Raw genomic sequence first — 26,511 nt, 5'->3', positions numbered from 1 at the left:
ATTGGGGCTGGAAGAGACCTTAAAGCTCTTCTTGTTCCAGCACCCTTCCATGGTCAGCAATGCTCCCACTAGACGAGGTTGCTCCAAGCCCTACTGACCTGGCCCTGAAGGGGATTGAAGGATGTGTTGAGGAACCTTATTATCATGGCAGGACATGGTTCAGAAAGATACCTCCTCAGCAATATAAGTAGGAGAAACCTCAGCATCATGTGTCTTTTCATGTGGAATGTTACTCTTGCATGGATTTACAGTTTGGATAACCTAGCTTGAACCTTGCCCAGGTGAAAAACTCTCAGCAGATCAAGAGGAAATGATTGGGGAAATAGCAGCTGGTAGTTGCTATAAGTCCTTATATCCTTCCTTTGTGAAAAAAAAACCTGTGCTGTTACAAATATTATTGTTTAATGATTACTTTGTAAAGAAATCTAAGGACAGGACATCTGTAGCATTTATAATTTCCTCTGTTGCTTTCAGTGGTATTGTGATAAACTTCTAAAACCTCTTCATTAAGTTAGGGAAAACTTTTGCCCCCTCAGCCCCGGCGGATCAGCGCAGTTTCCGTAGCGGAGCGTGTGTCCTATGAGAGGGGGGAAGAGCCCGGGCAGAGCTGTGGGTACAGCGTGCGCTTCGAGTCTGTGCTGCCTCGGCCACATGCCAGCATCATGTTCTGCACTGTAGGTCTGTATTGCTTCCTTGTGTTTGGGTCTGAACTCCGAGTTAGCAGCAAAAGCAGAAATATGGTTAGATTGAAATTTTTATGAAGTCTGCTTAGAAGATTGAAAAGGTTTTTTTTGGGTAAAAGTTTGCTGACATGGCATTGTGACATGAAAAATTAAGATTTTTGATCAGAAGTTTGATACTACAGGTCTGATAGCACACAGAAATAATCCCATTAAGAGATCAAATTGCCATATATTGATTGTCCTTAAAAAACAGAAAGGGAAACAACGCTGGGTGGGAAAGATGGAAGAGTCTCTCTTGTGTAATGCTTCGTGGCCTTGCCGTCACTTGTACAAAGGAAAGGATGGCAGTTAGAGATGGGGTTGGAAAAGGGGCTGTGCAGCCTGCACACTTCCTGATTTTTAAACCAAATGGGCTGGGAGGGGGAAGGTTGAACTGTTGCATGAACATTTACCTTCTGTCTCTGGTTTAGGTGTTCTTCTGAGAAAGGTGGAGACTGGGATCCGTGGCATTAGTCACGTTATTGTTGATGAGATCCATGAGAGAGACATTAACGTGAGTTAGCTGGTGATGACAGTCCTCATCTTTATGATTCTGTTCTGTTTAACTTCTGTGTGTGTTTGTGTGTAGTAGCCAGCATGCAAGAGGAAACTCTGTCTTAGTGAGTGTCAGATGTGTGAGTTTTCCTTATTTGATAAGACTTTTAGAACTCTTAATTATTCCTTATCTAAGTAGCAGGGCAAGGACCTGTGCTTCCTTGCTGCCCTCTGATTTTCTCCTGTTAGGATCCCCTGTGTCCTGGTCCTCTCTGGAAAATGGAACACCACAGTACAAGCACATCTGTCCAAGTGGGGGAGCACTCTGAATGACTGTTATTTTGGAGTGCTGTTTTTACTGACACTTGTATTACTGGTGGTGTTCACAGAACCTGCAATCTTGATAGTGATACATTGAAATTCAGGGTTTGCGTAAAGTAAAATACAAGTTGATGATAGAATTAGGAGAGGTATTGTATATAATTTGAAATGGCAAACATTTTCTGTTCCCTTGATTATTCTATATAGTTTTCAGCTTTGTCACATCAAGAGTGAGAGAAACTGTGAAATTCTGACAGGTTGTTTAAGGTTGTTTGGACAGAATTTGGGGACTCATTTGAATAAAATTGCAACACACATTTTTCTGATGCATCTCTTCATCTGTTAAATGTATGTTAATGATGTAAAATACGAGTTTTGGAAATTGTGAGTGAGATTGGAATTTTGTCTGTTGACCTAAGTGCATGCGTAACTGACTGCATGGCAGAGCTAGATAAATGCCATACTAGATGAAAGCAGAACTACAAACATCTTACACACTTACACTGAGTAATTCCTATTTATTTCATGAATTATGGCTGAAAAATACCTGGGGTTGTAATGTATTATTAGGAAGGAAGCAAACTATTTTTGTAGAAAAGAAAAACCCTTATTTACACTGGAAATCCTAAAACCCCAGGCATGGCAGTAGTTTCAAAATAAAGCACTGACAACAAGTCAAGCACTCTTTCTGGTTTTAGAACACTTGTGTTCTACATGTTACATCTCTTGCTCAGTAAGTGTGTAATTCCTTCTGGTTTCTTGGGAAAATACTGCTTTTTATAGCTGTGAAGTTAATGATACTCCTACTCTCTTTCTATGCAGACTGACTTCCTTCTGGTGGTGCTGAGGGATGTCGTTCAGGTGTATCCTGAGATCAGGGTTGTCCTCATGTCTGCCACCATTGATACCAGTATGTTTTGTGAATACTTCTTCAACTGTCCCATCATTGAGGTCTATGGCAGAACCTTTCCTGTCCAAGGTAAATCCTTGGTTGTACTTCCAGAAACTGCTTGAGTTTTTATCAGCCTTGCATTCATACGCTGAAATATCCTGGTTTATTTCAGGAGACTCTTGAGAAGTGGTGTCAAGAATTATGTACCCTTGCACCAGCTTCCAGCAGTCAGTCCTTATCATCTGTCTGTCCTTGCAGATTATTTTCTGGAAGATTGTATTCAAATGACTCAGTTTGTCCCTCCACCAAAGGAAAAGAAGAAGAAAGAGAAGGATGAAGAAAGTGGTGAAGATGATGATGTATGTTTGAATTTTAGTATGAAAAATTAAACAAGGGCCATTTTTAGTACTCCAGCTTGAGTGTAATTAATTTGGCACTGTTGAAGTGAAACATCTCTAGCAGCTTTCTTATTTTTAATATCTGAAATTGCTGTTAACTTCAACAGTGGAACTAAATTTTCTTCTTGCCCCTGTAAACTGAAAAATTTCTTTTTCGTTGAAGCTAAGGTTCTCATATTGTGTCAAACTACTTCTCTTTAAAGCTAAAACTGAAATGCTTTTGAAAGTGAAGTTTAGTAACCTTGGAAAAAAAATAGAGAAATATGAGCTTGGTGGTACCTTCTTAGAGTGAAAATACAGATTCTCTCCCTTCTTCTCTTGCAGTTGATATTGTCAATGCTTATGTATATTGTCAAGAAAATAACTGTTTTATTCAACTTTTAATTTTGAAACTTTTGTTTGGGCCACTTAAATGAAATCTCTTTTTAATGGCCATTTTTTCTTGAAAGACATCTACCCACATTTCATTTTCTTATTTGCCTGGCCAGCCAGTCTCTGTAGTTTAAGTAAATTAATTTATATTATTTCCTTTGTGGTATTTTTCTTTTGTAGGCCAACTGCAACCTTATTTGCAGCGATGAATATGGCCCAGAAACAAAGCACTCCATGGCTCAGCTGAATGAGAGAGAAACTTCTTTTGAACTCATTGAGGCTCTGCTGATTTATATCAGGACTCTGAATGTCCCAGGAGCTGTCCTTATTTTCTTGCCTGGCTGGAACTTAATCTATACAATGCAGAAGCATCTAGAAATGAACCCACGCTTTGGTACAAGCAGCTATTTTGTAATATTTCTTTTCCCAAGGAAACTACTGACTGTGTGAAGGTGGGAGTTGGATGAGTGGCTTAGGGAGCTAATTTGTTGTTAGAGTGAATGGCCAGAAATTTTTGTTGTGGAAAGAAGAAATGAGATTCACATAGCAGTAGTTACTAACCTTTTTGTCTTCCTGTTGTAGGAGGCCACCAGTACAGGATTTTACCTCTGCATTCCCAGGTTCCTCTGGAGGAGCAGCGTCGGGTGTTTGATCCTGTGCCTCCTGGGGTGACCAAAGTAGGGAGCCTTCTCTGTGCTCAGTTCACTTGAGCTTTTGGGGAACGTATTGCTGACTTCTTTAATAAATTCTCTAGTTTATCTTGCTGGGCATTATCAGCTTTTTCAAACCAAATAACATCCCTTTGCATTTCCTGGTCTTTATAGGTGATTTTATCTACCAGTATTGCCGAGACCAGCATTACCATCAATGACGTGGTCTTTGTTATTGACTCTTGCAAGTGAGTTATGAAGCAGCTTTTTGTTTCATAAACCCCTTGGGAATGCAAAAGAGGTTTTGGGAGTGCACAGAAGTGCCTTGTGTTCCCATGCTCCCTGAGCTGAGTTTGAGAACTTTAACTCCCTCAGGACAAATCAGCATTGTCTTTAGCTGGTCAGCACAGTGACACGACATGCTGGCATCTCAGGGGCTGGGTTGGTCACGCTGGCACTATTCATGGGAGGTGTCACTGGGTCTCCACACCAATTTGGTAGACGTCATCTGCCAAAGGAGTTTTACAAACTCTCAGTGTCTGGCTGATGATAAAGAGGAAGGTTTTTGTAGTCTGTTACAGTTCCTGCCTTGCTGTGCATGCTCTCTGAGAAAACTACACAGAGAGCTCATGAATTCATGAGAACTTTATGCTTTTTGGACAGTTGTGAGAGCATTATTCTGTGCAGTAGTTTGGGGCACTGCTTTAGAAAGAGTGTGATGCTTTAGTTTCCAGACTGATGCCTGACTAACACAAACAAGGGATGGTTGGCTTCTTAAAACCAGTGTGGCTGCAAGCCATAAAATATGAACTGATTTGGCAGGGCTTAAGATGAAGGCCACTTGATCTTTAGTGGTGTTTTTCCTGTGACAGGCAAAAAGTGAAGCTGTTCACTGCTCACAACAACATGACAAACTACGCCACGGTCTGGGCATCCAAAACCAATCTGGAGCAGCGGAAAGGCAGAGCTGGGCGCGTGCGAGCCGGGTTCTGTTTCCACTTGTGCAGCAGAGCTCGCTTTGAGAGGTGAGGCTGTGATCTCCAAAAATACCTCAAGGAATTCTCCCAGAGCTCTTGGGTGCTGCTGTGGGTCAAACTGGGGAAATCATTGCAGAAAGCACAGAGAAAAGATGGATGATGTTGGCTCAAAAAAAATGTACATATGTTATGTTTTTACCCATAGTATGAGGTGGATACATAGTTCATGATTTTGGTATTAAGAGTGTCACTGCAACCTACCAAACTTCTCAAGAAGAGGGTAATACTGCTTGGGAACTGAGGCAAAGGAAAGAGTTTTGTAATGAGGGCAAGGCTCTAGTCAGCCTTCAAACACTGGGAGGACCTGGCATTGCCATGTAACAGGCCGTTTTGTCATGAAAATGGTAAAAAGCAGGGATGGCAGATGTTAGTTTGCTCTCCATCCCCATTCCATGGACAGGAAGCCCCTTCATGGTGCTCTAGCACATTCCCTGTTGCTGGAACTTTTGACCTCTCTGCCAGACTGTTTTTCCATTACTGGAGCCATGGAAGTCTCTTTGCGGAGATTGGAGGTTGGAGAAGGCAACACAGCTGTTAGTTACACTCTTATCTCTCTCCTGGAAGTTTCAGTGCCCCTTTCTGTGGCTGTTACAGCATAGCTGTATTTTGATGTTTAACTTCCTGTAAACTCTTAAAAGCCTCAGTTGACCAAAAACTCTCATTGAATTTCTCAAATTTATTTAGATCTGTTTTTGAGCACAGTGCAATGATTCTAATTAATAATTTTTGACAGTGATCTGATTTTAGGCTACTGAAGTAATCATGGTTTTAAGGTTCCCTTCCTTCAGAGAATATAAACTCAAAATATACAAGTTCCTTGGTGCTTAAGAAAGCATGTGTGTGGACTTGTACAGATAGGTTTTTGAGAGAAATCATCTAAATCTGGTGCCAGCTGCACCAGAAAAGTGCTTTTATGTAGAGCAGGCTGAAAGCAGGTTGTCTCTCGGGAGTATATAAGCACTTCCTTATCAGAACAGGAGAGGATTGTAAAGAACAAATGTGGGGCTGGACACAGCCATGCTGCTAACTCTGCTCCAGCCCTGCAGGCTCTCTGTGGTCAGCTCATGCTAGAACCACAGTGGGCAGGGTAGATGTGAGGACTATTCCCTCTGCATTCCCAGTGTAAATTTGCCCCAAAGGAGAATGGAGAAGTACAGAATTTTGTGGTAGAAGAGCCCAAGTTCCAGGAGCACAGCGAGCCGATGGGTGGGCTTGGAGACAGAGTTTACTTTGGAGGGTAGTGTTTTCTGCTGGTGGAATGACCCCTCATGGTGATCAAAGCCTGTGTTCACAGAAACGAGACTTTGTTCTCATTCCAGACTTCAGACTCACATGACGCCCGAAATGTTTCGGACGCCGCTCCACGAAATCGCTCTGAGCATCAAGCTGCTGCGCCTGGGCGGGATCGGGCAGTTCCTGGCCAAAGCCATCGAGCCGCCCCCTCTGGATGCCGTGATCGAGGCGGAGCGCACGCTGAGAGGTATCCCGTGTGCCCACGGGGCTGGCCACTGGTCCTGGGCTGCCAGTGGAACTGGCTCCAGGTGGTCTTCCATGTGTGTGAGCTCAGAAATGGCTTTACCACCTCGGGGTGGGTTGGTGGAGCAGCGTATTGTGGCTGACACAGCAACCTGGAGGCATCGTGTGGGTGGCAGTGGCTTGTGCAGCTGAAGAAATACTTAATTCCCAGTGGAGTGTCATTCCTTTAAGAAATTTGAGCCTTCAAACTTCAGGCTTGTTTTGTTGTTTTACCAGTAAGTTATGTTAGCTTCCAGCTTCCTGTTTTCCAGCTGTGGCACTGCTGTGTTTGACATACACTCAGTCCAGTGCTTGAGGCATTTACAAAGCTTCTATAAAAGTACTGGAAAACAGAGGTTGGTAGTTTATTAAATAATTACCACTTTGTACGGTTTGCTGACCCAGTATCTCAGATTTTGTCAAGAAATTAAATCTCCAGTTTTGAATCTGCATCAAAAACAAAAAAACTGACGTGTGGGTTAGGTTGTCTCTCCACTCTCTTCATAAACTTAACTAGACTATGAGTAAAATAGAGCAGGGAAGAACTCTAAATTTGTGCTTTAGATGTAAAGCATGAAAGTGACCTCAAATCTCAGCACACTTCATAAATGTCACTAAATAAGCACTTCCTACAATTTTTAACAACGGAAATATCTATTTCATTGTTGATTTTATGGAAGAATTGTGTGCTGAGCCTGCGTTGCTTGTATACAGGAGGGAGACCAGGATGAAAAAATATTGCTGGGGATACGTAGTCAGGTTTAATGACTTTCTGTTCTGAAAATTATTAGTACTTTTCATGTTGTGCAGCTGAGAATTGGAGAGCCAGGGGAAGAGGCAAATATTTTTGGTTCTAACAACAAATAGATGTGTCTTCAGGTGCTTCCCTTTTCTGGATGACCTGTGATTTTTCAGTGTAGGTACACTGCTAGTATGTTCTTAGGGAGGTGAAACATGTTATTCTTCAAAGTATTCTTTAAGCTTTTGGGTTCAATAGACACCAAGAAAGATTGATTTATGCTTTCCTTTCCCATTTAATTGCTGAGACTACAAAGCTTCTTTTTTATTTTATGTGAAAAAAACTTTGGTAGCTTTGAGGATGAATACAGGTGATAATTCTTAGGTAATGGGAGGAGGGCAAGGCAGGTAAAGCTTCAAGGAAGAGAGCCTGTGGTGTTCTCTTTTTGATGAAGAGGGTTCTGTGATTTGGCAATGGCAACAAAGACTCCACAGCTGGTTGTGACAGGCAGAAATTCTGAGGCTGAAATTAGGTTAGATTCATTAGATAATAGATGGTTTAATAGTGTAATAGTGGTTTGTACAGAAGCAAACTAAAAAGGAATGGGAAATTATGTATGTGAATTACATTGTGATTATTCTAATTGCAGAGGAGGTAGCAAAAATTCTGTAAAGCTAAAGTAAAACTTGTCTGACCTCAAACCAGTTTTGAAAATCAGGTTGGCAACAGTGTAACCACCATTAAACTTAAATATGATTGGGGTTCAGTTTAAGCACAACTATTAAAAGTGTGAAATTCTTATCTAAAGATTTCTGGGGTTAGTTAACTCTCTTTGATAACAAAGGATCTTGTTTCAGAGCTTGATGCCCTGGATTCCAATGATGAGTTGACACCTCTTGGAAGAATCCTGGCCAAACTTCCCATTGAACCTCGTCTGGGCAAGATGATGATCATGGGCTGTATTTTTTAGTAAGTTGAGTGGTCTCAGTGGTCGTGTTTTTGTTTCTCTGAGTTCCTGAGCCTCTTGCAAGAGAGTAAAACCAATATATCTAGATGAGCAATAAATGCTGCAGCTGGGGAGAGGTGACTGAATCTTCATGGGAGCAGAGAAGAAATAACTTCCAGTGTAGGCCATAAAGTGGTCATGAAATTCAGTTAAAGGCAAGACATCAGTGGGGGCTGAGTATTTCTGAATTAGCAGTGGGACTTGAAACACTTAGGTATAACAGTCAGCTAGAAGCGGGGAGGTATGGAATTTAACAATGAGGTAAGGAGAAAAATCAATATCAATCTCCATGTTTTACTTTAGTAGATCTGTTCTTTGTCACTGTGATGGCTATAGGGTCCTGTGATTACTGTAGGGACCTTTCCACCAGAAGAAGGTGGTGTATGGATGATGGGGAGGGCAGATAGAGCTAATTTAGCATCCTCTTCCAGGGAAGTGTTTCAGTGAAGAACTCTAGCAGATAAAGGCCAGATTCCTAAGGTCTCTAGCAGAGAAGTTTCCCCTGGTATCTGCAGGCTGCAGCAGGTGCTGGCAGCACTAACTCTGAATGATCCTGATCCCTTCTGTGGTTCCTTTCAGTGTGGGAGATGCTGTATGTACCATCTCTGCAGCCACCTGTTTCCCTGAACCTTTCATCAGTGAAGGCAAACGCCTGGGTTATGTCCATAGGAATTTTGCTGGGACCAGGTATTCAGATCATGTAGCTTTGCTCTCTGTCTTCCAAGCCTGGGATGATGCAAGGTATGTTGTCTGGCACAGCAGGTGATGGGGGGTTACAGGTGAAGAACACAGGGTGAGCTTTTCCTTGCCTTGGTCAGGCTTCTAATTCTCTCTGTTTTTTTTTTTTTTTTCAGAATGGGTGGTGAAGAAGCAGAGAAAAGATTTTGTGAACACAAAAGACTCAGCATGGCCACTCTTAGAATGACTTGGGAAGCAAAAGTCCAGCTAAAAGACATACTTATTAGTTCTGGCTTTCCTGAAGGTGATTCTGATTAAGTTCAATAGTTTAATGATTGCACTTTTCATTCTGAGAGGATAAATAAATAACCAGGATAATCTGTGTTGAGCACCCAAGCACAAGGGGAGTATAGTGGATTTGCCTTAATACCACTCCATTTTTACAGCTGCATTCAGGTGGAATTTTAGTGTTCTCTCCTAGGGTTGTGATGGCTGTGGTGCACCGTGAAGATTTTGGAGGTTGAGGTTAGAGCTGCAGGATTAAAAATCTATTAAACAGATGTCCTTAGAGAGTTACCTCTGTGACTTTCTTTCTCCTTCACTTGTTGCATCTCCAAAACGTGCTGTGCTGTGCTTTCCCCCTTCTTTCCATAGACTTAGTGGGGAGTCTGTGTGATCTGAACAGTGTTCTGTGACTTCCTGGGTTTGTGCTGCAGGAGGGATGTGCAGCAGTGCCAGATTATTCCATTTTCTAGAGAAAAAAATTCTTAAACTTGACTGGATTCTGAAATTTCCTGATGTTGCTGAGGAGCTCAGTGAAATGGCATGACTGCCTGGATTAAGCAGATGTTTATCTCCCTTCCTTTACTTTTTTTTTCTCTAAATTCCTTTAATTTTTTTCTCCTCATGCTGTTAGGATCACTGCTGCATTTATCCGTAATTTTTTTCTGGGCAAGATGACTTGAAAACAAGCCACCAGAGACCCTGGGGGAGATTTGTAACAAATGAACTAATAAAAACATCCATTTTAAACCTCCCCCAAAAGATCTGTCTCCAAAACAAATGCAGTAAACACACTGTGGTACAGCACATTCTGGGCAAACGCATCTCTCCTTGTTGTTGAAGAGTTTGGGAGAGGAAAATATCTCTTTGTAGTAGTATTTTTCAGCTTTTCATTCTCCATTAAGAAATAAAAAATTGAATGTAGAACTTAAATGCTCTGAGTTCAGAGGTCATTGGAGATAACATCTAGCAGTTGATTCAATCAGAAAAGGCATTGATCCAGGCTCCTAAACAGTTTTGCATTGATCCAGGATCCTAAATAGCTGTGTTGTGCTCTCCTCCTACGTGTCCCATGGATTTGAGCCACTCTTCTGTTCTCTGCCAACAGAATGTTTGATGACTCAGCCGTTTAACAACACTGGCCCTGATAACAACCTGGATGTTGTAATCTCCCTGCTGGCTTTTGGGGTCTACCCCAATGTCTGCTACCACAAGGAGAAGAGGAAGATTCTTACCACTGAGGGGCACAATGCTCTCATCCACAAATCATCTGTCAACTGCCCTTTCAGCAGCCAGGACATCAAGTATCCATCACCCTTCTTCGTTTTTGGAGAGAAGGTAGAGACTTTGGGTTTATTCTTGACAGGGATTTTGTCTTGATTCCCAGTCCATAGTTCAGAGCTGTGGTGAGACTTTGCTGCTTCTTCACAAGATCCCAGGAGGGTTAGACCACCTTGACCATCTCTCTCAAGTGAGATTCCCCTAAACCCAGCAAAGAACTTTTGAGCTCAAAAGGTTTTGCTTTATTAAATGAGAAATACACACAGCAAATGAAGAGTGACTAAGATGGTGGCTTAAGAGTGGCTTAGACAGCACCTGGCTGAGGCTGGGATGCAGGAAGGATTTTTGTGCAGCTCTCTTCCTGCCCACTAGGTACCTCTTCTGTTCCTCTTTAAACTGAGGGCAGGAGCCATTTAGCAGGGCTGTTATCTCTGGCTTGATGTTGTTCAAGTTCAAGCTCAAGGTCAGTGTAACATGATACAGCATGGACATCTGGCAACCTCTTGAGTAGGAGCCCACTAAAGCTTTTCATCACAGCCTCAGTAACTGAAGGGAGGGAAGAAAACCCAGATGTGTTCTGGTCATTTTAAGGTTAGCAAAGCATGAGGTGTTTCTTGCCAAAGCTGCATAACTGCAGACATGGAAAATGAATGTTTTAAAATGGAAGATAGTTTTTGTTGAGGTTTTACACCAGCCTGTGCTGAATCCCTGTAAACTTCTGCCTGGCATTCAATTTTGTATGTGCACACACTCTTGAATTTCCTAACATTATACCTGGCTTTGTTGTGTGTTGTTTGGGGCTTTTTTTACAAAATTCTCCAGTTTCAGTGTTCAGAGGAAGGTGCAGAGCTCTGTTTTCCATTTCAAGAGTAATTTTCCTCTTTAACTTGCAGATTCGAACACGAGCTATCTCTGCCAAAACCATGACCTTGGTGAGCCCACTGCAGCTGCTCCTCTTTGCTTCCAAGAAAGTGCTGTCAGATGGGGAGCTCATTCTGGTGGATGACTGGTATGGATCTGCTTGGTGCTCAGAATCATGGAATCATGGAGTGGTTTGGGTTGGAAAGGACAAAGCTCATCCAGTTCTGAGCCCCTGACTGAGGGGACGTGCAGCTAATGCAGACCAAATGTCTGTAGGGCAGGGATCCAGAGCAAACTGCACCACAGGTGTGTTGGGAAGGCATCACCTTTCCTTCCTGTGAGGAAGGGACAGGTTAATTTGAGCCCTGTTTCATGCAAATTATCTGCTTAAACTGAAAACAGGACAAGGCAGTTTCCATAAAAATTGCTGTTTTTTTCCTCTAACTGCAAGGAAGGCACTATGTGGTTTTGACCTCCTCCTCAGGCAAAGACTGAGGAAACCTTGTTTTCAAGGCACAGAAACACAGCTTAAGGAGAGAAATAGAAATGTCTCTGCCAGTGTAAATTTTATGGTCATCACCAAATAACATCTGGATGGTTGTTTTGGTTTTTTTGCTTTTACCCCCTAGTTAGTAAAACAGAGCCAAAGAAATCCTTTAGCTTAATTTGCTAACAGTTTGAGGGTTGGACCTTTCAAAATCTTGGAGCCTAATGTTTTCAGTTTATTTTATATTTTTGTATCTTGCTGTTTTGATGCAAGAAGTTACATGTTGAATTTATCCCAGTATAGAATGATAGAATCACAGAATGTTTTGAGTTGAAAAGAACTTTAAAGTTCATCTCTCAGGTGGACACCTTCCAGTAGACCAGGTTGTTCCAAACCCTGTTCAACCTAGCCTTGGACACTCTCAGGGATGAGGCAGCCACAGCTTTTCTGGGAAACCTGTGCTGGGGCTCTCACCACCTTTATAAGGAAGAATTTCTTCCCAATATCCCATGAAACCCTGCCTTCCATCAGTTTAAAACAATTCCCCCTTGTGCTATCACTATCTGCCTGTATCTCCTTTTGAAAGCTCTCTTCAGGTACTGGAAGAGGCTCTAAGGCCTCCCTGGAGCCTTCCTTTCTCCAGGCTGAACACCCCCAGCTCTCCCAACCTGTCTCCAGAGCAGAGGAGTTTCAGTCCTCAGAGCATCTTCATGGCCCTTTGTTAAATTTCAAGAGCAGACTTTACCAGAAAAATAATTATGTTTTAACAATGCTAATTTTAGGGATCTTTCACATTTGCCTCCTGAATTTTTCACCCCTTCAGTGACAAATTAGAACTTCAGAGATGAGAATGTAGGTTTGTGTCTCAACGAAAAGCCACTCTGCAGAACCTCTTCCTTCCCAGGTGCTCCCCTGGAAGCCGTGGCAGCTCTAACACCTCTTTGTGCTGCAGGATCAAGCTGAAGATGCCGCACGCGGCGGCCGCCTGCATCACGGCTCTGCGCGCTGCCATGGAGGCCCTGGTGGTGGAAGTGACCAAAGAGCCTGGCATCATCCGCCAGCTGGAGCCCGCCTACGAGCGCATGCTGAACGTCATCCGGCAGCTGTCCCGCCCTGCGGCCGCGGGGATGGCGCTCACGGCCGCCGGCACCAGGTGAGAGCCCGGAGGGGAGGGTGGGGACTGCCGGCTCTGTGTCAGTGCCGGTGAGGATGGGGACTGCCGGCTCTGTGTCAGTGCCCGTGAGGATGGGGACTGCAGGCTCTGTGTCAGTGCCCGTGAGGATGGGGACTGCAGGCTTTGTGTCAGTGCCCGTGAGGATGGGGACTGCAGGCTCTGTGTCAGTGCCCGTGAGGATGGGGACTGCAGGCTCTGTGTCAGTGCCAGTGAGGATGAGGACTGCAGGCTTTGGTGTCAGTGCCCGTGAGGATGGGGACTGCAGGCTTTGGTGTCAGTGCCAGTGAGGATGGGGACTGCCGGCTCTGTGTCAGTGCCCATGCTCTGAGATGTGTGAAATGCTTGCACTCAAAGCCTGATGCAGAGGCATCACTGCCTATTTGCACAAGGACACACAGCTCTCAGGAATGAAAGCTGTCATCCCCTCTTCCAAAACACAAAATGCAAAATATCTTTTAAAGAAAAGATAATCCATATTTATTTTGGGCCAACCTTTTGCTGGAAAGCAAACACATATTTAGCCGGGCTTGCACCCCTGTTTCCCCTTATTTCCATCCCTTGCTTCTGAAGCAAAGGAAACTTTCCTGAAGTGGAAAAGGTGCAAAAGTGCAACTGTAGTTCAACCATCGTATTGTGCTCACAGGAAATCGAGGTGGCTTAGCTGAGGATCATGCTCTTTCCCATCTTTTAGAGGTGCAGTTTGTAAGCTTGCCTCAGGTGTGTGGTGTTGTTCTTGCAGGTTCGGGGACGGCCCCCGCCCGCCCAAGATGGCTCGCTACGACAACGGCGCCGCCCTTCGAGGCTGGGGAGCTCACGGCCACAGGGGCAGAGGCTATGGCGGCTACTCCAGCTGGCACTCGGCAGGAAGAGGATACCCAGGTAGTCCTGGGGGAGGCTATGGAGGTGGGGGTGGCTGCCGAGGAGGAGGAGGATACCGAGGAGCAGGCAGGGGCTACCGAGGAGGCTATTGGGACACGGGCAGGGGAGGCTGGTAGTGATAGTTCAGTGGAGTCTTTCCACTTCAACAAAAGTGTGTTTCCTTCCCAAATTCCTTTCTTGCTCTTCCCAGTTTGCGTTTTTTGGTTCCTTAGTACAAGTACAGCTCTGTAATATATCATGCCCTTAGGGAATTCCCTGCAAGTTGTATTATTTTTAATAAAGAGTTTGTTTCTGAAGACTTGAATGCTATACCCTTGATTTTGTGTTTGGATTTGAATTTCGAAGGCTTCTGTTGCTAATTGTGCTTGTTGGAGACTCAAAGCATTCAACCTTTTCAGTGTCTAAGACCATTTCCTCCCAAACAGATTCCAAACCACATCTTAGGCTCAGTGGGGCTTTCACTTCGTTGTCTAACAAGCTGTGCAAACAGTCTTTGCTGCAGTGGTTTTCTAACCACGCCAGGCAGCTCTGGGTTCTTTTGCAGCCAGCCTCCTGCACACTGTGTGACCCTCCGTGGTGAGTTGTTTGGGTGATCCAGATCATGCAGGAACATGGAATACCTTTTCCAAGACATGCTGGTCTCTGCAGAACCTGGAGTAATCTCAGAAGCATGAATTGCTCCTTCATCCAAGACAGTGTTCATTACTATTCCCAAACAGTCAGGCTTCATTCCTCCACATCCATGTGGAAGAGGACAGTTCTTTCATGGGAACACACTGGATTCCAGACACTGGAAGCTCAGCTGGCTGCCTGGTGCTCACAGAAGTATTGACACAGAGGGGGTAAAAAGCCTTCCAGCCCTGTTCTGTTGCCAAGTCTGACAAAATTAACCTCCCCACTAATGCCACTGCAGAAGCAGTAATTATTTGTGCCTGCTGGGAGATGGTTGTTGCAACACAAATCCAACATTTTTTGTGCTATCACGAAGAGTTCTTAAAAACTAGGTAAGGGTGAAGCAGTGCTTCCTTGATCCAGCTCTGAATTATAGAGGATAGATATTAATGTCCAAATTTAATTTAATGTGGAGCGTGTATTATCTCCTGCATGCTCTCTTCCTTCTGCTGATGCAGACTTTTCTGTAGATTGAAGAGTGAATTAATGAAGAATTGTCACTCCATGTCACTGTTAAAAAAAACATAATCATTTTTCTTTTCCAATTTGGGCCCAGGAACAAGCTATGGGGGAGTCAACAGGGATGGACATTGGAAGATGTGCTATAGCATTAGCCACCTTCCCTTTGCACATTTGGAGTCACTGCATCCAGAAAAAATTTGCTTTCCTTGGCTTGCCCTTCACACATGGTGTTCTCAGTCATTACTAGCACCAAACTGGAAGCATGAAGCAGAAGTCCAGTGGTTTTAAAGATGACTGCTTAATTTTACTGTCACACTTACAAGTCTGGACTATGATCTAGTATCTGTTAAAGCTTTGTAATTTCTTCTGGCTGTAATAGGTCAGCATTTAAACAGGAAGCAAGAACTGGATACAAGGTGAGGAAGTAGAGTAGGATGCCAAGGATTATCAAGTATATGTTGTACAATATTCTACAATACCAGCAAAAAATGGTTTTACTGGGGTATCTGATGTTAAGTCCTAGCTAAAGGGATTAAGTTGATTTTTCTCTAGTCTATTTACAGGATTGTTTCTAATTTGTAACTGTAAAGCTATTATTTACTATTACTGGGAAGAAAATATTAAAAAATGTTACCATTAATACCCTACTGGTTGTCCTGGGAGGTCTTGCTCATTCTGTTACTGATGCAGTGATGAATTTTATAGTTCCCAAGCCATCTGTGCATCTTGGGTACAGCTGATCACCACAGCCCTGTTCATTCCCATAAAGATCTAATTTATGTGATTCCTGTGCAAAGCCAGGAATTTGGCTCAGTGATCATTGTGGGTTCCTTCCAGCTCAGGATACTCTATGATTCTAATTTCATGTTGCTTTCAAGAACTGGCAGAAAAGTTAATGAGCTCTTAAGGGAACAGCCAGGTGTTTAAAAAAGTGAAAGTGTGCCTGGGAGCTCAGCTGCAGGTTGTGAAGGGAGAAGGAGTCACGGACTTCTTAGAATCTACAAATGACAAGTTGTGGTTTTATTTATGTGCTTAGTGCTTTACATATTAAGGAGTGTTGAACATGAAAGTACTGCTTAACAACATTCAGTCTGGTTTTTAATATCTAATCCATCATGGCCAGTTAAGTGGGGAAGCAATAATCCTTGCCTGCACTTGATGAATGGCACAATCTAAACAGGGATTGACATGCTAATGAGGAGCTTAAGCAGCCGGGATACAGAAGACTGAAAATTAACCTGAAATGACATGTACATTTTCCCAGTAGAGACAGAGCCAGCAGTGAGTTTACTGTGCCAGTGCATGGATCTGTGTTTCGCTTCAAAAACCCAGAGTGTCAGAGCACTATGAGTCTTGAGCAACAATACTGAATTACTGAAATTCAAGAAGAAAGAACTGCCTGAGCCACGGTGCCGTTGACTGCTCTCTGCTGCACCCACCTGAGGCATCTTGGGTTTGTATATCACATATATAAAATATTTTTGGCTTTTGATATCACAGAGTTCTTATAAGGGGATTTGGAAACAATAATGATTTCTTCTGGTTTTCCAGTTCCAAGTGGAAGAGGAGAAAAGAAATATTAACAACAGCCTCACAACCATAATTTGAAGAATAACACTTGACAGTTATTTGAATTTTTATCTTGAAAATTAGGCTTGCAACTCACTAACTGATCTGTTTTTTCTGCCTCCAAATCAAAAGAGTGAGGAGTGCCAGCCAGAGGAAAGCTAATGTCACAGGTACAACTCGACCAAGGTGAGTGGCTTAGCATGAAAGATCATGAGGCTTTATTTATGTCTGAAAGCCATATGTTTGAGATGACCCCTCTAAATCTGGAACTGGTCTGCTCACCTGCAGCTTTGATAGGAAAAGTTCTGGAAATGGCTGTCTGGAAGCACTTTGTCAGTTCAAACATGGTCATAAACAGATTATTTGTTAAATAATCTAAGATTCTAATTTCATGTTGCTTTCAAGAACTGGTAAAAAAGTTAATGTTAGTTAATGTTATTTGGTGCTAATGTTAGTATCTGTTATTTGAAACAGATTTGTCACTGAATTCCTGTTCTCTGAATTCTAACAGAAGTATTTTTTGCCTAGGCAGTAGCTAAGAAACTCTCCTCTGCTGTTTATTTTCTCACTGAAAGTTTTTAATCCCATTAAAAGCCCTGGGGAACTTAGCAGTTCTCTATCATTTACTGAGAACCATTAATCATGACTGTGTTGAGCTATGGTTTATAAAGGTAAAGTAGAAGAGAACATAATACCAAGGCCCAATAATAATGTGTTTAGTTAACAGGGATAAGTTTACAGCCTCACATTCCCCTGGGAAAATGACCTCATGGTCTCCACTGTGCCACTTACTAAAGCCACATTCAAATTATGTTGCAGAAATGGAGGGTCTGCAGGAAAATCTTTCACCTCACAAAGTTGAGCATGACTTCCTATATTTGAACAACTTAAAAAAAAGAAAAGTTTCCAATTTAAGAGCAATCTATAAATCTGCCCCACCCTGTTTCCTGCAGTCACTTCCTTTTGCAAAGAGGTTTTAGATACCAGGACTGTGTTATAGAATTCCAAGTTTTCCTCCTGCTATCTGCAAAGAGATGTTCAGACAGACTATACTGGAAAATACATGGAGAACTGTTTTTTTTTCCCCATAACTACTGGTTTCATGCACATCTCAACTCCTAACCTATAGTCAGTGCTTGATGTGTATTTGCTCACTTTTCCTCTTATTTTCTACTAAAAGAATTCATAGCCATCTGGATGTTTTGAGAGAAAGGGAGTAAGAGTTGTCCCAGCTGCATCAGTGCATTTTCCAAAGAAGGCAAGTGGAGAAAATCTTCATTTTGGTGAGCAGAAAGAATAATAATATCAATATATAAAGTCATGTGACTCTATTGCTATAATGATGGCCAAAATTCCTACCTATGGATGGAGAACAGGATGCCAAAGGTCCAGTCATAATTCATAGAATCACAGAGTGGTTTAGTTTGGAAGGGAGTTTTAAAGATCATTCCATTCCACCCCCTGCCATGGGCATGGACACCTTCCATGACCAGCAGAACACAGTCACTTCCACACAAAATAAGCAAAACTCTCTTAAAGAGAAAAATTTGATATCCAGTCACATTATTAGCTGTTCCAAGGCATCTCTCAAATACATCCCTGCAGAGATAAAGGTGAAGGAAGTGAGAACCTGTGAACTCTCTGCAAAGCCCACTGTGGAAGCAGAAGGAAAGGCCTGCTAAACTCGTAATATAAAAATTAAGCACAGCAATGGAAACTGCCTGGTTTTGCTCTTAGGAGAAGCCAAATGAGAAGTTTTCTAGTACATCCCTGAATGTGACACAACTTTAGACTTCCAGATATTTATAATCTCCTGGAATGCCCCCATGCTTATAAACAGAGAAAGCCCCAGGGCTTGCATGGATTTATGCAGGAAAGGCAGAATGTGTACAATCAGACAAAAGTTTTCAAGTGTTACAGGTCTTGAGACCCATCTCAAACAGAATAACAAGTCTCCCACTGGACAGAACAACCCCAAATGAAGGAACTAAATTTTGCTAATTCTTTAGTTTGTAATGTGAACCTCACAAAGCCAGGAGAGAGCTTTGAATCAGTGACTCTCATGCAAACAACTCACACATCCAAGCTGCTTGGATCACTGGGAGAGCAGATGAGCAGCAGCGCAGGTGTTTGCTCTGTGACCTTTTACAGCTGCCATGAAATGGTTCATCCCCCTCCCTTATGGCTAGTGCAGACATTTGCTTTGGCTAGTGGAACTGGCAGGCTGCTCACAGGAAGCTCAGCAATGCCTCAGGAATGGAATTTGGCTTTGCTCATCCTTTGGGCGTGGCAGCAGTCTGCCACAAGAGGAGAAAGAAAGAAGAGGGGGTAAAAAATATCACCCTTGTGTCTGTAGAGACCAGTTCTGTGCAGTCATATGGGAGAGATGCTCCTGTATGAGCCCAGCAGCAGCACAGTGGCCCTGCTGTGCTGGTAAAGGTGAGCAAGGGCAATGAAGTTGAGGGGCTAAGCCATGCTGACCAGAAAGAACAAACCAAAAATAGCCAGCAGTGGGTCAGCATCTTCATCTTGCACCAATTCTGCCCACAGCAGAGACCAGCAGTACATTTCCAAGGGCTTCCTAAGGAACTTGAAACTTTCCTATGCTAGGAGAAGCACTGGAGAGGTTGTGAGCCTCAGGAACATCTTTAGTTTATCAATTATAGAAGATACCATTGTTATATAAACAAAGATAACTTTGCTTCCAAAGACTTTTCCTTGTTTTCAATCGGAATGCCCATGGTAATGGTTCACAAAGCATCTACACCAGGACATGGATAGTAGGTAAAAATTGAACATGCAACACACATTGATATTGATTTGATAGAAATCAGGATAAATCATGCAGAAAGATATTTCTCTGCACATGGTAATGACTGCTAAGGATCATAGTCATCACCAGACAATGGGAGAATCAGAGCAAATCTCTGTATCAGTTTGTCCCCAAAACACCAACACCTCTCCATTAAACAGGTGAGCAGAGGGTTCTGTAGGGCTCTTACCTGCTCTGCTGTGAGGTTGTGCAATTTTTTAAGCTGGCTATAACACATGACAAAGAGAAAAACAAAACCAAACTCTGAGCAGAAACAGCTTAAAAGTTTCAGGCAGCTGTTTGATAGTCTTTGTTCAAAGGGTGCAGCACCAATGAGCAAAACAAATCAACAGCTGAATGTGAAAGCATTTTCAGGTTTGCAGACGCTCAAGACCTTCAGATTAAGATTTCTTCTTCTTCCCTCACTCAGGACAAAATCCAAGAATAATTTTTTCAAAACTCAGAAATTTTGTGTTTGAGTGTTCGCAGTCACATGCACTCAACAAAGTTTTAAAACAATTTAGTTGTTTTTTTCCCCAGAGAAACATGTCTGGGATTCACACTGATTGTGTCACCTTAAGTGACTGTAAAGTCACTTTAAACTGTCACTTTAAATTTATCACTGGGACAAAGCCAATGTTACAACAACCTTTATCTCCCTGACTGGCTCTCAATCATGAGATCCATCAGGATCCATGCCAATGTTGCCTACTTAATATTTTTGAGCAAAAAGATGTTTTAAAATGTCCTGTCAGCTCTTGAGATAAATTGCTATAGCCTTAAAAATGCCATGCATGGAGAATACTAAAGCAACATGGAACAGTTGCCTGTGGAATAACAAGAGCAAGGTGGGAAGCAGAAACACAGCTGGAGTGAGGAGACTAAGGTCAGAGATTTCTGTACAGCCAAGACTGTATTATCTATCTACAAGATAGATATTTCTGATAGATATTTCTGCGTGAGGTCAGCTGAGCCAGAGAAGTTTCTGAGCAATGTGACATGAACATTTCCAGGCATATGAAGAACCAGAGAGCTGGACATAGCTGTATGGTCTTGTGATTCAGCTCACAAAGCTACTTAGATGAATGGTCTGTAATGTAAACCAAAATTCAGCACTTGTAAGAACAGCACCTTATCCTTCTGCAGTTCTTTCCAGGTAGAATACTTGCCCAGACTCAGAAGTATTAAAAAATATACATGAAAAAGAATGGCTACGTCAGGTAGCCATAGTAACCAACATCTAGAAGTGGACAACAAAGAGCATTGAAATGCTGGTTTCTGCATTTACCTTTTAAAGGATGGCTCATTTTCTCATTGCCCACGGCTTCATCTATCCAAAGCTGTCTAAATAATGCAAGTAACTTGGCTTTTTCCCACATTACGTAACTTACTTTGCTTCCAGCTTCCATGGAGCCTTTGCTTTTGGACTGAAGATTTCCAGGTTCAGCCTCAGTAAGGTGACCTTTAAACTGAGTAGAGACTCTCCAGCACAGACCCGTGGAGGAGGAGTTACTGTGAACTTAATTACAGACTCAGGTCTGGTTTGTAAATGTCAGTGATCTTTGTCAGGAAAGCAAGTTTAGTAAAACCACATCTTCAGAAAGCATTCCCTGAAAAGGGCTTAGAAATAATTGTAAATAAATAAGGGAAGAAAGAGACCTGAACACATAGTGTCTGCAATGACATTTGTATAAAAAACATTTATATTATTTCTGTGAATCCCAATGAAAAGATTACTTCTAAATTGTATCCAAATCTCACATCCAGCATTTTTACACTGTTAAAAATTTGGAGAGAGTTCAAAGTGGTAACAAAGTATCTAAATTGGCAATCCCCACCACAGGATGCAGAGGGAGTAACACACTGGGAGAACATCTGCTATCCCAACTGTGACCTGGAAGGGAATGTGAGTGAGAGTACTTGGGTTAAATATAAGAAAAATGCCAAATATCTGCTGCATACTTCAAGGGACTAACAAAGTCATGTGCCATCCCTTTGTGCTGTGTTGTTCATTTTGTTTTCTCTGGAAAGCCAGATGTTGGTAAACTGGAACCTGGCCAGATGGCTTCCAGTTAGGGAATGGTTGTTGTTGCCTCTTGTCCTGAGAAACTGAATTTCTTAAAACTGGGGGTGACTGTACTTGCCCACAGGTGAACTGGAGATGGGGTGAAAATGAGCAAAAGCTTTCCAGCCTGAGTTTTACAGGTTAACAAACCAGCAAAGTCTCCTGCTGCTTAGCTCCCTTGGGACTTGTGGTTCTCATATTGAGGAACAGCAAAGAATGACTGGGAGACATAAACACGAGGTGGGGCAAAAATGAAATAAAGAAAACTTTAAATATTGTAATACAATCATATAATCCTTGAATGGTTTGGGGTGGAAAGGCCCTTAAAGCTCATCTTGTTCCACCCCCTGCCATGGGCAGGGACACCTTCTAGTAGACCAGATTGCTCCCAGCCCATCCAGCCTGGCCTTGGACACTTCCTAAATTTAGGTGAGCTGAAAAGAACTCTTGGTGATTGCCTGGAAGCTTATGATGCCTTCAAGTACTGTGTGGGGAACTACATTTTTATTTGTGTAAATTAATTGGAAGGGAGCCACCCTGAGAGTTTTTCCTGGAAAAACTCATTAAATCAAATTTACCTGTTATGTGATCAACTTCATTGTAAGAATAAACATGGGTAGCTCAGCAAAATGAGGGAGAGCTGAATATCTCTGTGGATTTATAAAGCCCTCAAGCAAGGGTATAAAATTAATACAGTTGTTATGTGGTGGTGTCAGCTAAATCAATAACATTCAGTATGGCAGCCTTCCCTGCACACGGGCACACCTGGGGAAATTTCTTAATTTTAACTATAGGAAAATGCAGGACAAACACATATATAAGTTTCCAATATGATTTTGGAACTCTGGGAGTTGCACTGAAACATTGGTAGCAATGGTATGGTATGTATTATTGCATAAAGATGTTCATGTTCTGGACCCTTTTTGTTTTCTTAACCTTTGAAGTCAAACAGTTCAGGTGGCAAAAATTTGGTTGTCACAAACCACTGGCTGATGGGGAGGTGTGAAATGTGTTTTGAGAATGACTCAAGTCAAAAAGTAGTCCAACAAAAACTACATTCTAGGTTAAAAAAACACTGGGCAGTCACAGTGAGATGCTATTTTAAAGAGCATTCTGGGATTTAAAATAGTATCTAAATCTCCAATGTTGATTCAATGCTACTTAAAATACCTTTCACTGACAGGAATCTGAATCTTTGTGAGAAAACAGGAGCAGAAGAGATTGACAGTGCCATTCTAGAAAGAGGTAGGTTCTCCTCTGCAACCTCCCCTGGTGTTTATTGTAAGTTAACTCTATCACAAAAAATTACAATTCATTGTTTAATAAGTCAACATGCTAAATCTTGATTTTGCTTCTTCATGTGATTTTAAAATAATGGGCTGGAGGTAATTTACTGTATCAAAGATGAATGTTGCAGTTGATCTACTCAGATGCTTTTAATACAATAAATATTCTGCTTTTAATATAATTAAACACATGATGTAAAATTTTTCCAGAGCTCCAAAATGGAAAAAATTAATAACACTTGCAGAAGCTACAGATTTCCTATTCTTTAAAGATCTGACATGTAAATAACAGGATACAGAGTATAGAATTTCCCATCCCTTTAAAACCACTCCATTTTGCTGAACACTTGACTTTGTTCCTCTGATATTTCCATGAACTGAGTGTCAGGGATGAAAATGTGGGTAATATGCTGAGGTTCCCAGAAAGCAAAATGCAGCATACAGCTATAAACCCTGTGATTTTTCTTGCCTACTGAATTCTTATTTTAATAATAATAATAATTTTAAAATCTCCTCCTTAAGTAGTTTGGTAGTGGAACTTTAAAAAAAAAAAAGATACTTTACCAGGAAACAGTCTATTTATAAAGTATTTTATACATTTTCCCACTGTTTATGGTATGCAGTGATGAGTTTAAAAATATCATTTCCTTTCCAACAATCTTGATTTTCCTCTTTGCTTTGATGATCTGTAAGTGGCCATGTGAGTGTTTAAACAGCATTTTGCATACCTCAAACCATCAGGAAAAATCTTCCTGTTATTAAAAAAAAAATATGGGTACAGAAGGAAACAGGGATTCAGTTCCTCCCAATGAATGAGGTTCCAACATTCTGCCTTATGGATCAGGATTAATTGTAAATTAAGTGCTTTCTTTTATTTTGCACGTGCAATTTATATCTAAGCCACTGCACATATTTCACGGTGACTCTGTTTGATCTGAATGGCCATTTGACATGGGGATGGTATTGATGTTAAGAATAAGCTTTCAGTGTTCTTGCAAGCATCTACCTAAGGATGGCTGAGTTAGAAACCTCTGAAAATTGCAGTTCATGTATGCTCTATAGCTTTGCAAAGACTCTGTAGAGCTAATAGCTATATTTTAAGAAGATTCTGTTCATTCCAAGTATTTTTTTTTAATTTTGGTTCTTGGCTACAGAGACCAGATAGATTTTCCCTCAATGGCTTCTTTTGTCTATTTAGTCTTGGTGGCATGGGGGCTTTGAGTTGAGAGAATGTCTCTGCTGTCCTCTCAACTGCTAATTGTCTGAGAGCAATGCAGGGGAGGACATAGTGAGCTGGGGGTACCAAGACTAGAACTGGGCCATGCTGACAGACAGCCAAGGACATGGGTGTGTGTCCCAAAAGCAGCCCTCTAGGTCAGATTCCTTGAAGCTGCTCACCCTTCACTGTATTCTTCCTGTCATGTGTCAGGGAAGCAGCTCTGCCTTAGTCCATGTGGGAGCAGAGACAAATTGTTGAGATATGTGGGGAGGGACAAGCAGCTGGCACAGATCAGTGATCTCCAGATCACAAAATTACATCTAGTGTTCCCAGCCTCCAGGTGGACATCCAGGTTTAACTCTTCTGGCAGAAGAGCAAACCAAACTGCAGCCTGCTTGTCAAGACAAACCATTTATTTAGCAGGAGAAACAGGAGCTCTGCTCATTCAAAGCTGGTCATTGAAAAGACTGGATTTCTCCATCGACTATCAGAGAAGCACAGGGTGGTTTCAGCTGGAAAAGAACTTTAAGGTCATCTAGTCCACCCCCCTGCAGTGAGAAGGGACACTGTCCACTAGATCACATGTTTCAGAGCCCTGTCCAGACTGACCCTGAATGTCTCCTTGAATGGCTCCTCTATTAGATGATTGAGCTGACCTTGGCTAAGAGTCATTAATCATAGGAGTCCAAAGGCTAAGAGGGATCTTAGGCTAAGAGCATAAAGTATACAAGGCATTACAGGTTTTTTACAGGAAAAAAATATCTAAAAGAAAATGGTGTTTCTCAGAGACTGTTTTTTTTCTTTTGTTTTTGAAAAGCAAAGGAAAGTTCATGAAAACTAGGCTTAAAGAACACCAGACTGCAAAGGTGAGCTCTTGTAATGAGGGAGACACTTGAACCAAGGTTACTCTCAAGAGCCATCTTATATGAAGAAACAAAGGGTTTTACAAATGATAGAACATCACAATTCCCTGGTAATGAAATTATAGTCATGGCATGACTGATTGGCAGATGATGCCATGAAAAGACAGGCTGTGACCATAAATTATAAAGAACTGACTGGGATGAAAATTTCATCCTTGTTGTTATCTGGCAAAAGAAGTTAGCTAGCTTTCTGTTGAAATAATCTTGGGAATTCTGCTGGAAAGCCAGGAAGTTGTTAAAAAACTTCATTGTGGTCATGCACCCTATATGGTGAGATTGCATGACCACCTCCAATACACACCCCACTTTCTGGGATGCATTTTATCAGGCTTGGAAGAGAGCTTCACTGAGAATGTTTGGTGTAGTGTAAACAGGCCCAGCTCATGTATTCGAAGGATTTGTGTAGCCAAGCAAGTTGGTGAAGAACAGGACACAGGCATTATCCAAATGGATTAGGGTGAATGTGTCCTGCTCTTTACAAAGCAAACTTCATTGGCATGTTGGAAACCTAAATATTGCTGGAATTTTTTGGTGGCAGAGAATCCATCAGCAGACCCTGCAGTGCAAGGATGATGGTGGCTAAATTCTGAGAGAATTTAGTGTCTTTATACTATAAATTTAATACCATACAGAAATAAATCTAATCAAGTCCCCTGGTGCATATTCATCCATGCAGTGCTGGTGTACTGTCTGAGAATGGGAGTGAGAAGGGAAGGGAAAAGAAATGCTGAGGAATGTCTCTTCTCCAAGAGATCCATTGGATGTTTCAAGGCTGAACACACCTATCCATGCATGTCTCTTTCTCCATGGGAAAGGTGTGGGACAGGCAAGGGAAGAACTCAAAGAGGGGATGGGAGTATAGTTTGGGTTGGCTCCTGATGTTACTGCCACGGTCTAATGTAGATTGCAAGATGTGTTTGATTAAATTCCACACAGGGTACACGGCAGAATAAAAGCAGGGAGTAAAGATAAAATATACAAATCTTATCTGCTAGGAATAAAAGATTACAAATTCAATTTATATACATGAGAATAGTTAAAAGGATGAGCTGTGCTTGAATCTACAATAGGAAGATAGAAAGCTGCACAGGCCTTTCATGTTTTATTTTTGTTTTAGCACATTTTTTCCCCAACATTACCAGTATCAAGAAGAAAAAATGAGGCTACATCCCAGACTCACTTGAGAAAAGAGGTAACATTTTCCACTTACATCTTTTATTTCTCCAGGGTTTGCAGAAACTTGTCAAGAAGGAGCTTACCTCACGTGAACAGATTCAGAGATATATTTTTATTCACCTTTACAGCAACTACCCACAGTTGCTGTACAAGATTATTTAGGACATTCTGCAAAAGAGTGATGAAGAAAGTCAATCCTAAATAAACAAACCATTTTATGAAACACCTTCTGCTTGCATGGCTAATAACTCTGTTTTTCAGTTCTATTAATAAGATTAACTTTCTGCTTCCATAAAATCATGATGAGATATGAATATTTAGTAACTAGTATGGTTGTCTGACTTATTCTGTATTTGTACTGATTGTGACTACCTTGGGCCATTTACCAAAAAAAAATCACATTCCTTTCACACCTGTCCTTGATTGTGGAAGAATTTCTCCTAAGCAGGATGGCTTTAAGACTTACTTGAATATAAAATTGTGTATCTCATACACTGTGACATCAATCCTGTGCTGTGTTAGTCCCCAGGACACTGCT

General features: G+C 41.8%; 1 protein-coding gene across 19 annotated transcripts in view; it reads left to right on the top strand.

The window, feature by feature from the left end:
• The window catches only part of DHX9 (DExH-box helicase 9), a 37,605-nt gene extending 11,304 nt beyond the window's left edge, over positions 1 to 26,301 (top strand). For 2 of the 19 annotated variants that reach the window (XM_064427832.1, XM_064427852.1), the window contains 16 exons: positions 537 to 678; positions 1,154 to 1,236; positions 2,361 to 2,517; positions 2,689 to 2,789; positions 3,381 to 3,594; positions 3,783 to 3,877; positions 4,025 to 4,098; positions 4,723 to 4,875; positions 6,207 to 6,367; positions 7,999 to 8,110; positions 8,727 to 8,888; positions 9,002 to 9,129; positions 10,216 to 10,445; positions 11,282 to 11,397; positions 12,689 to 12,889; positions 13,650 to 14,087. In XM_064427832.1, the coding sequence (XP_064283902.1) occupies positions 537 to 678; positions 1,154 to 1,236; positions 2,361 to 2,517; positions 2,689 to 2,789; positions 3,381 to 3,594; positions 3,783 to 3,877; positions 4,025 to 4,098; positions 4,723 to 4,875; positions 6,207 to 6,367; positions 7,999 to 8,110; positions 8,727 to 8,888; positions 9,002 to 9,129; positions 10,216 to 10,445; positions 11,282 to 11,397; positions 12,689 to 12,889; positions 13,650 to 13,905 (2,385 nt within the window). In that variant the 3' untranslated portion in view covers positions 13,906 to 14,087. Of the gene's footprint in view, positions 1 to 536; positions 679 to 1,153; positions 1,237 to 2,360; positions 2,518 to 2,688; positions 2,790 to 3,380; positions 3,595 to 3,782; positions 3,878 to 4,024; positions 4,099 to 4,722; positions 4,876 to 6,206; positions 6,368 to 7,998; positions 8,111 to 8,726; positions 8,889 to 9,001; positions 9,130 to 10,215; positions 10,446 to 11,281; positions 11,398 to 12,688; positions 12,890 to 13,649; positions 14,088 to 16,187; positions 17,776 to 20,706 lie in introns of those variants that run through there. The other 17 variants (XM_064427843.1, XM_064427849.1, XM_064427848.1 and 14 more) reach the window with 17 other exon arrangements.
• The last annotated feature ends 210 nt before the right edge of the window (positions 26,302 to 26,511 follow it).

This window comes from Passer domesticus, chromosome 7 (assembly GCF_036417665.1).
Source record: "Passer domesticus isolate bPasDom1 chromosome 7, bPasDom1.hap1, whole genome shotgun sequence".
NCBI lineage: Eukaryota > Metazoa > Chordata > Aves > Passeriformes > Passeridae > Passer > Passer domesticus.
Note: the sequence above shows the minus strand (reverse complement) of the source record. Positions and strands in the feature narration are given on the sequence as shown.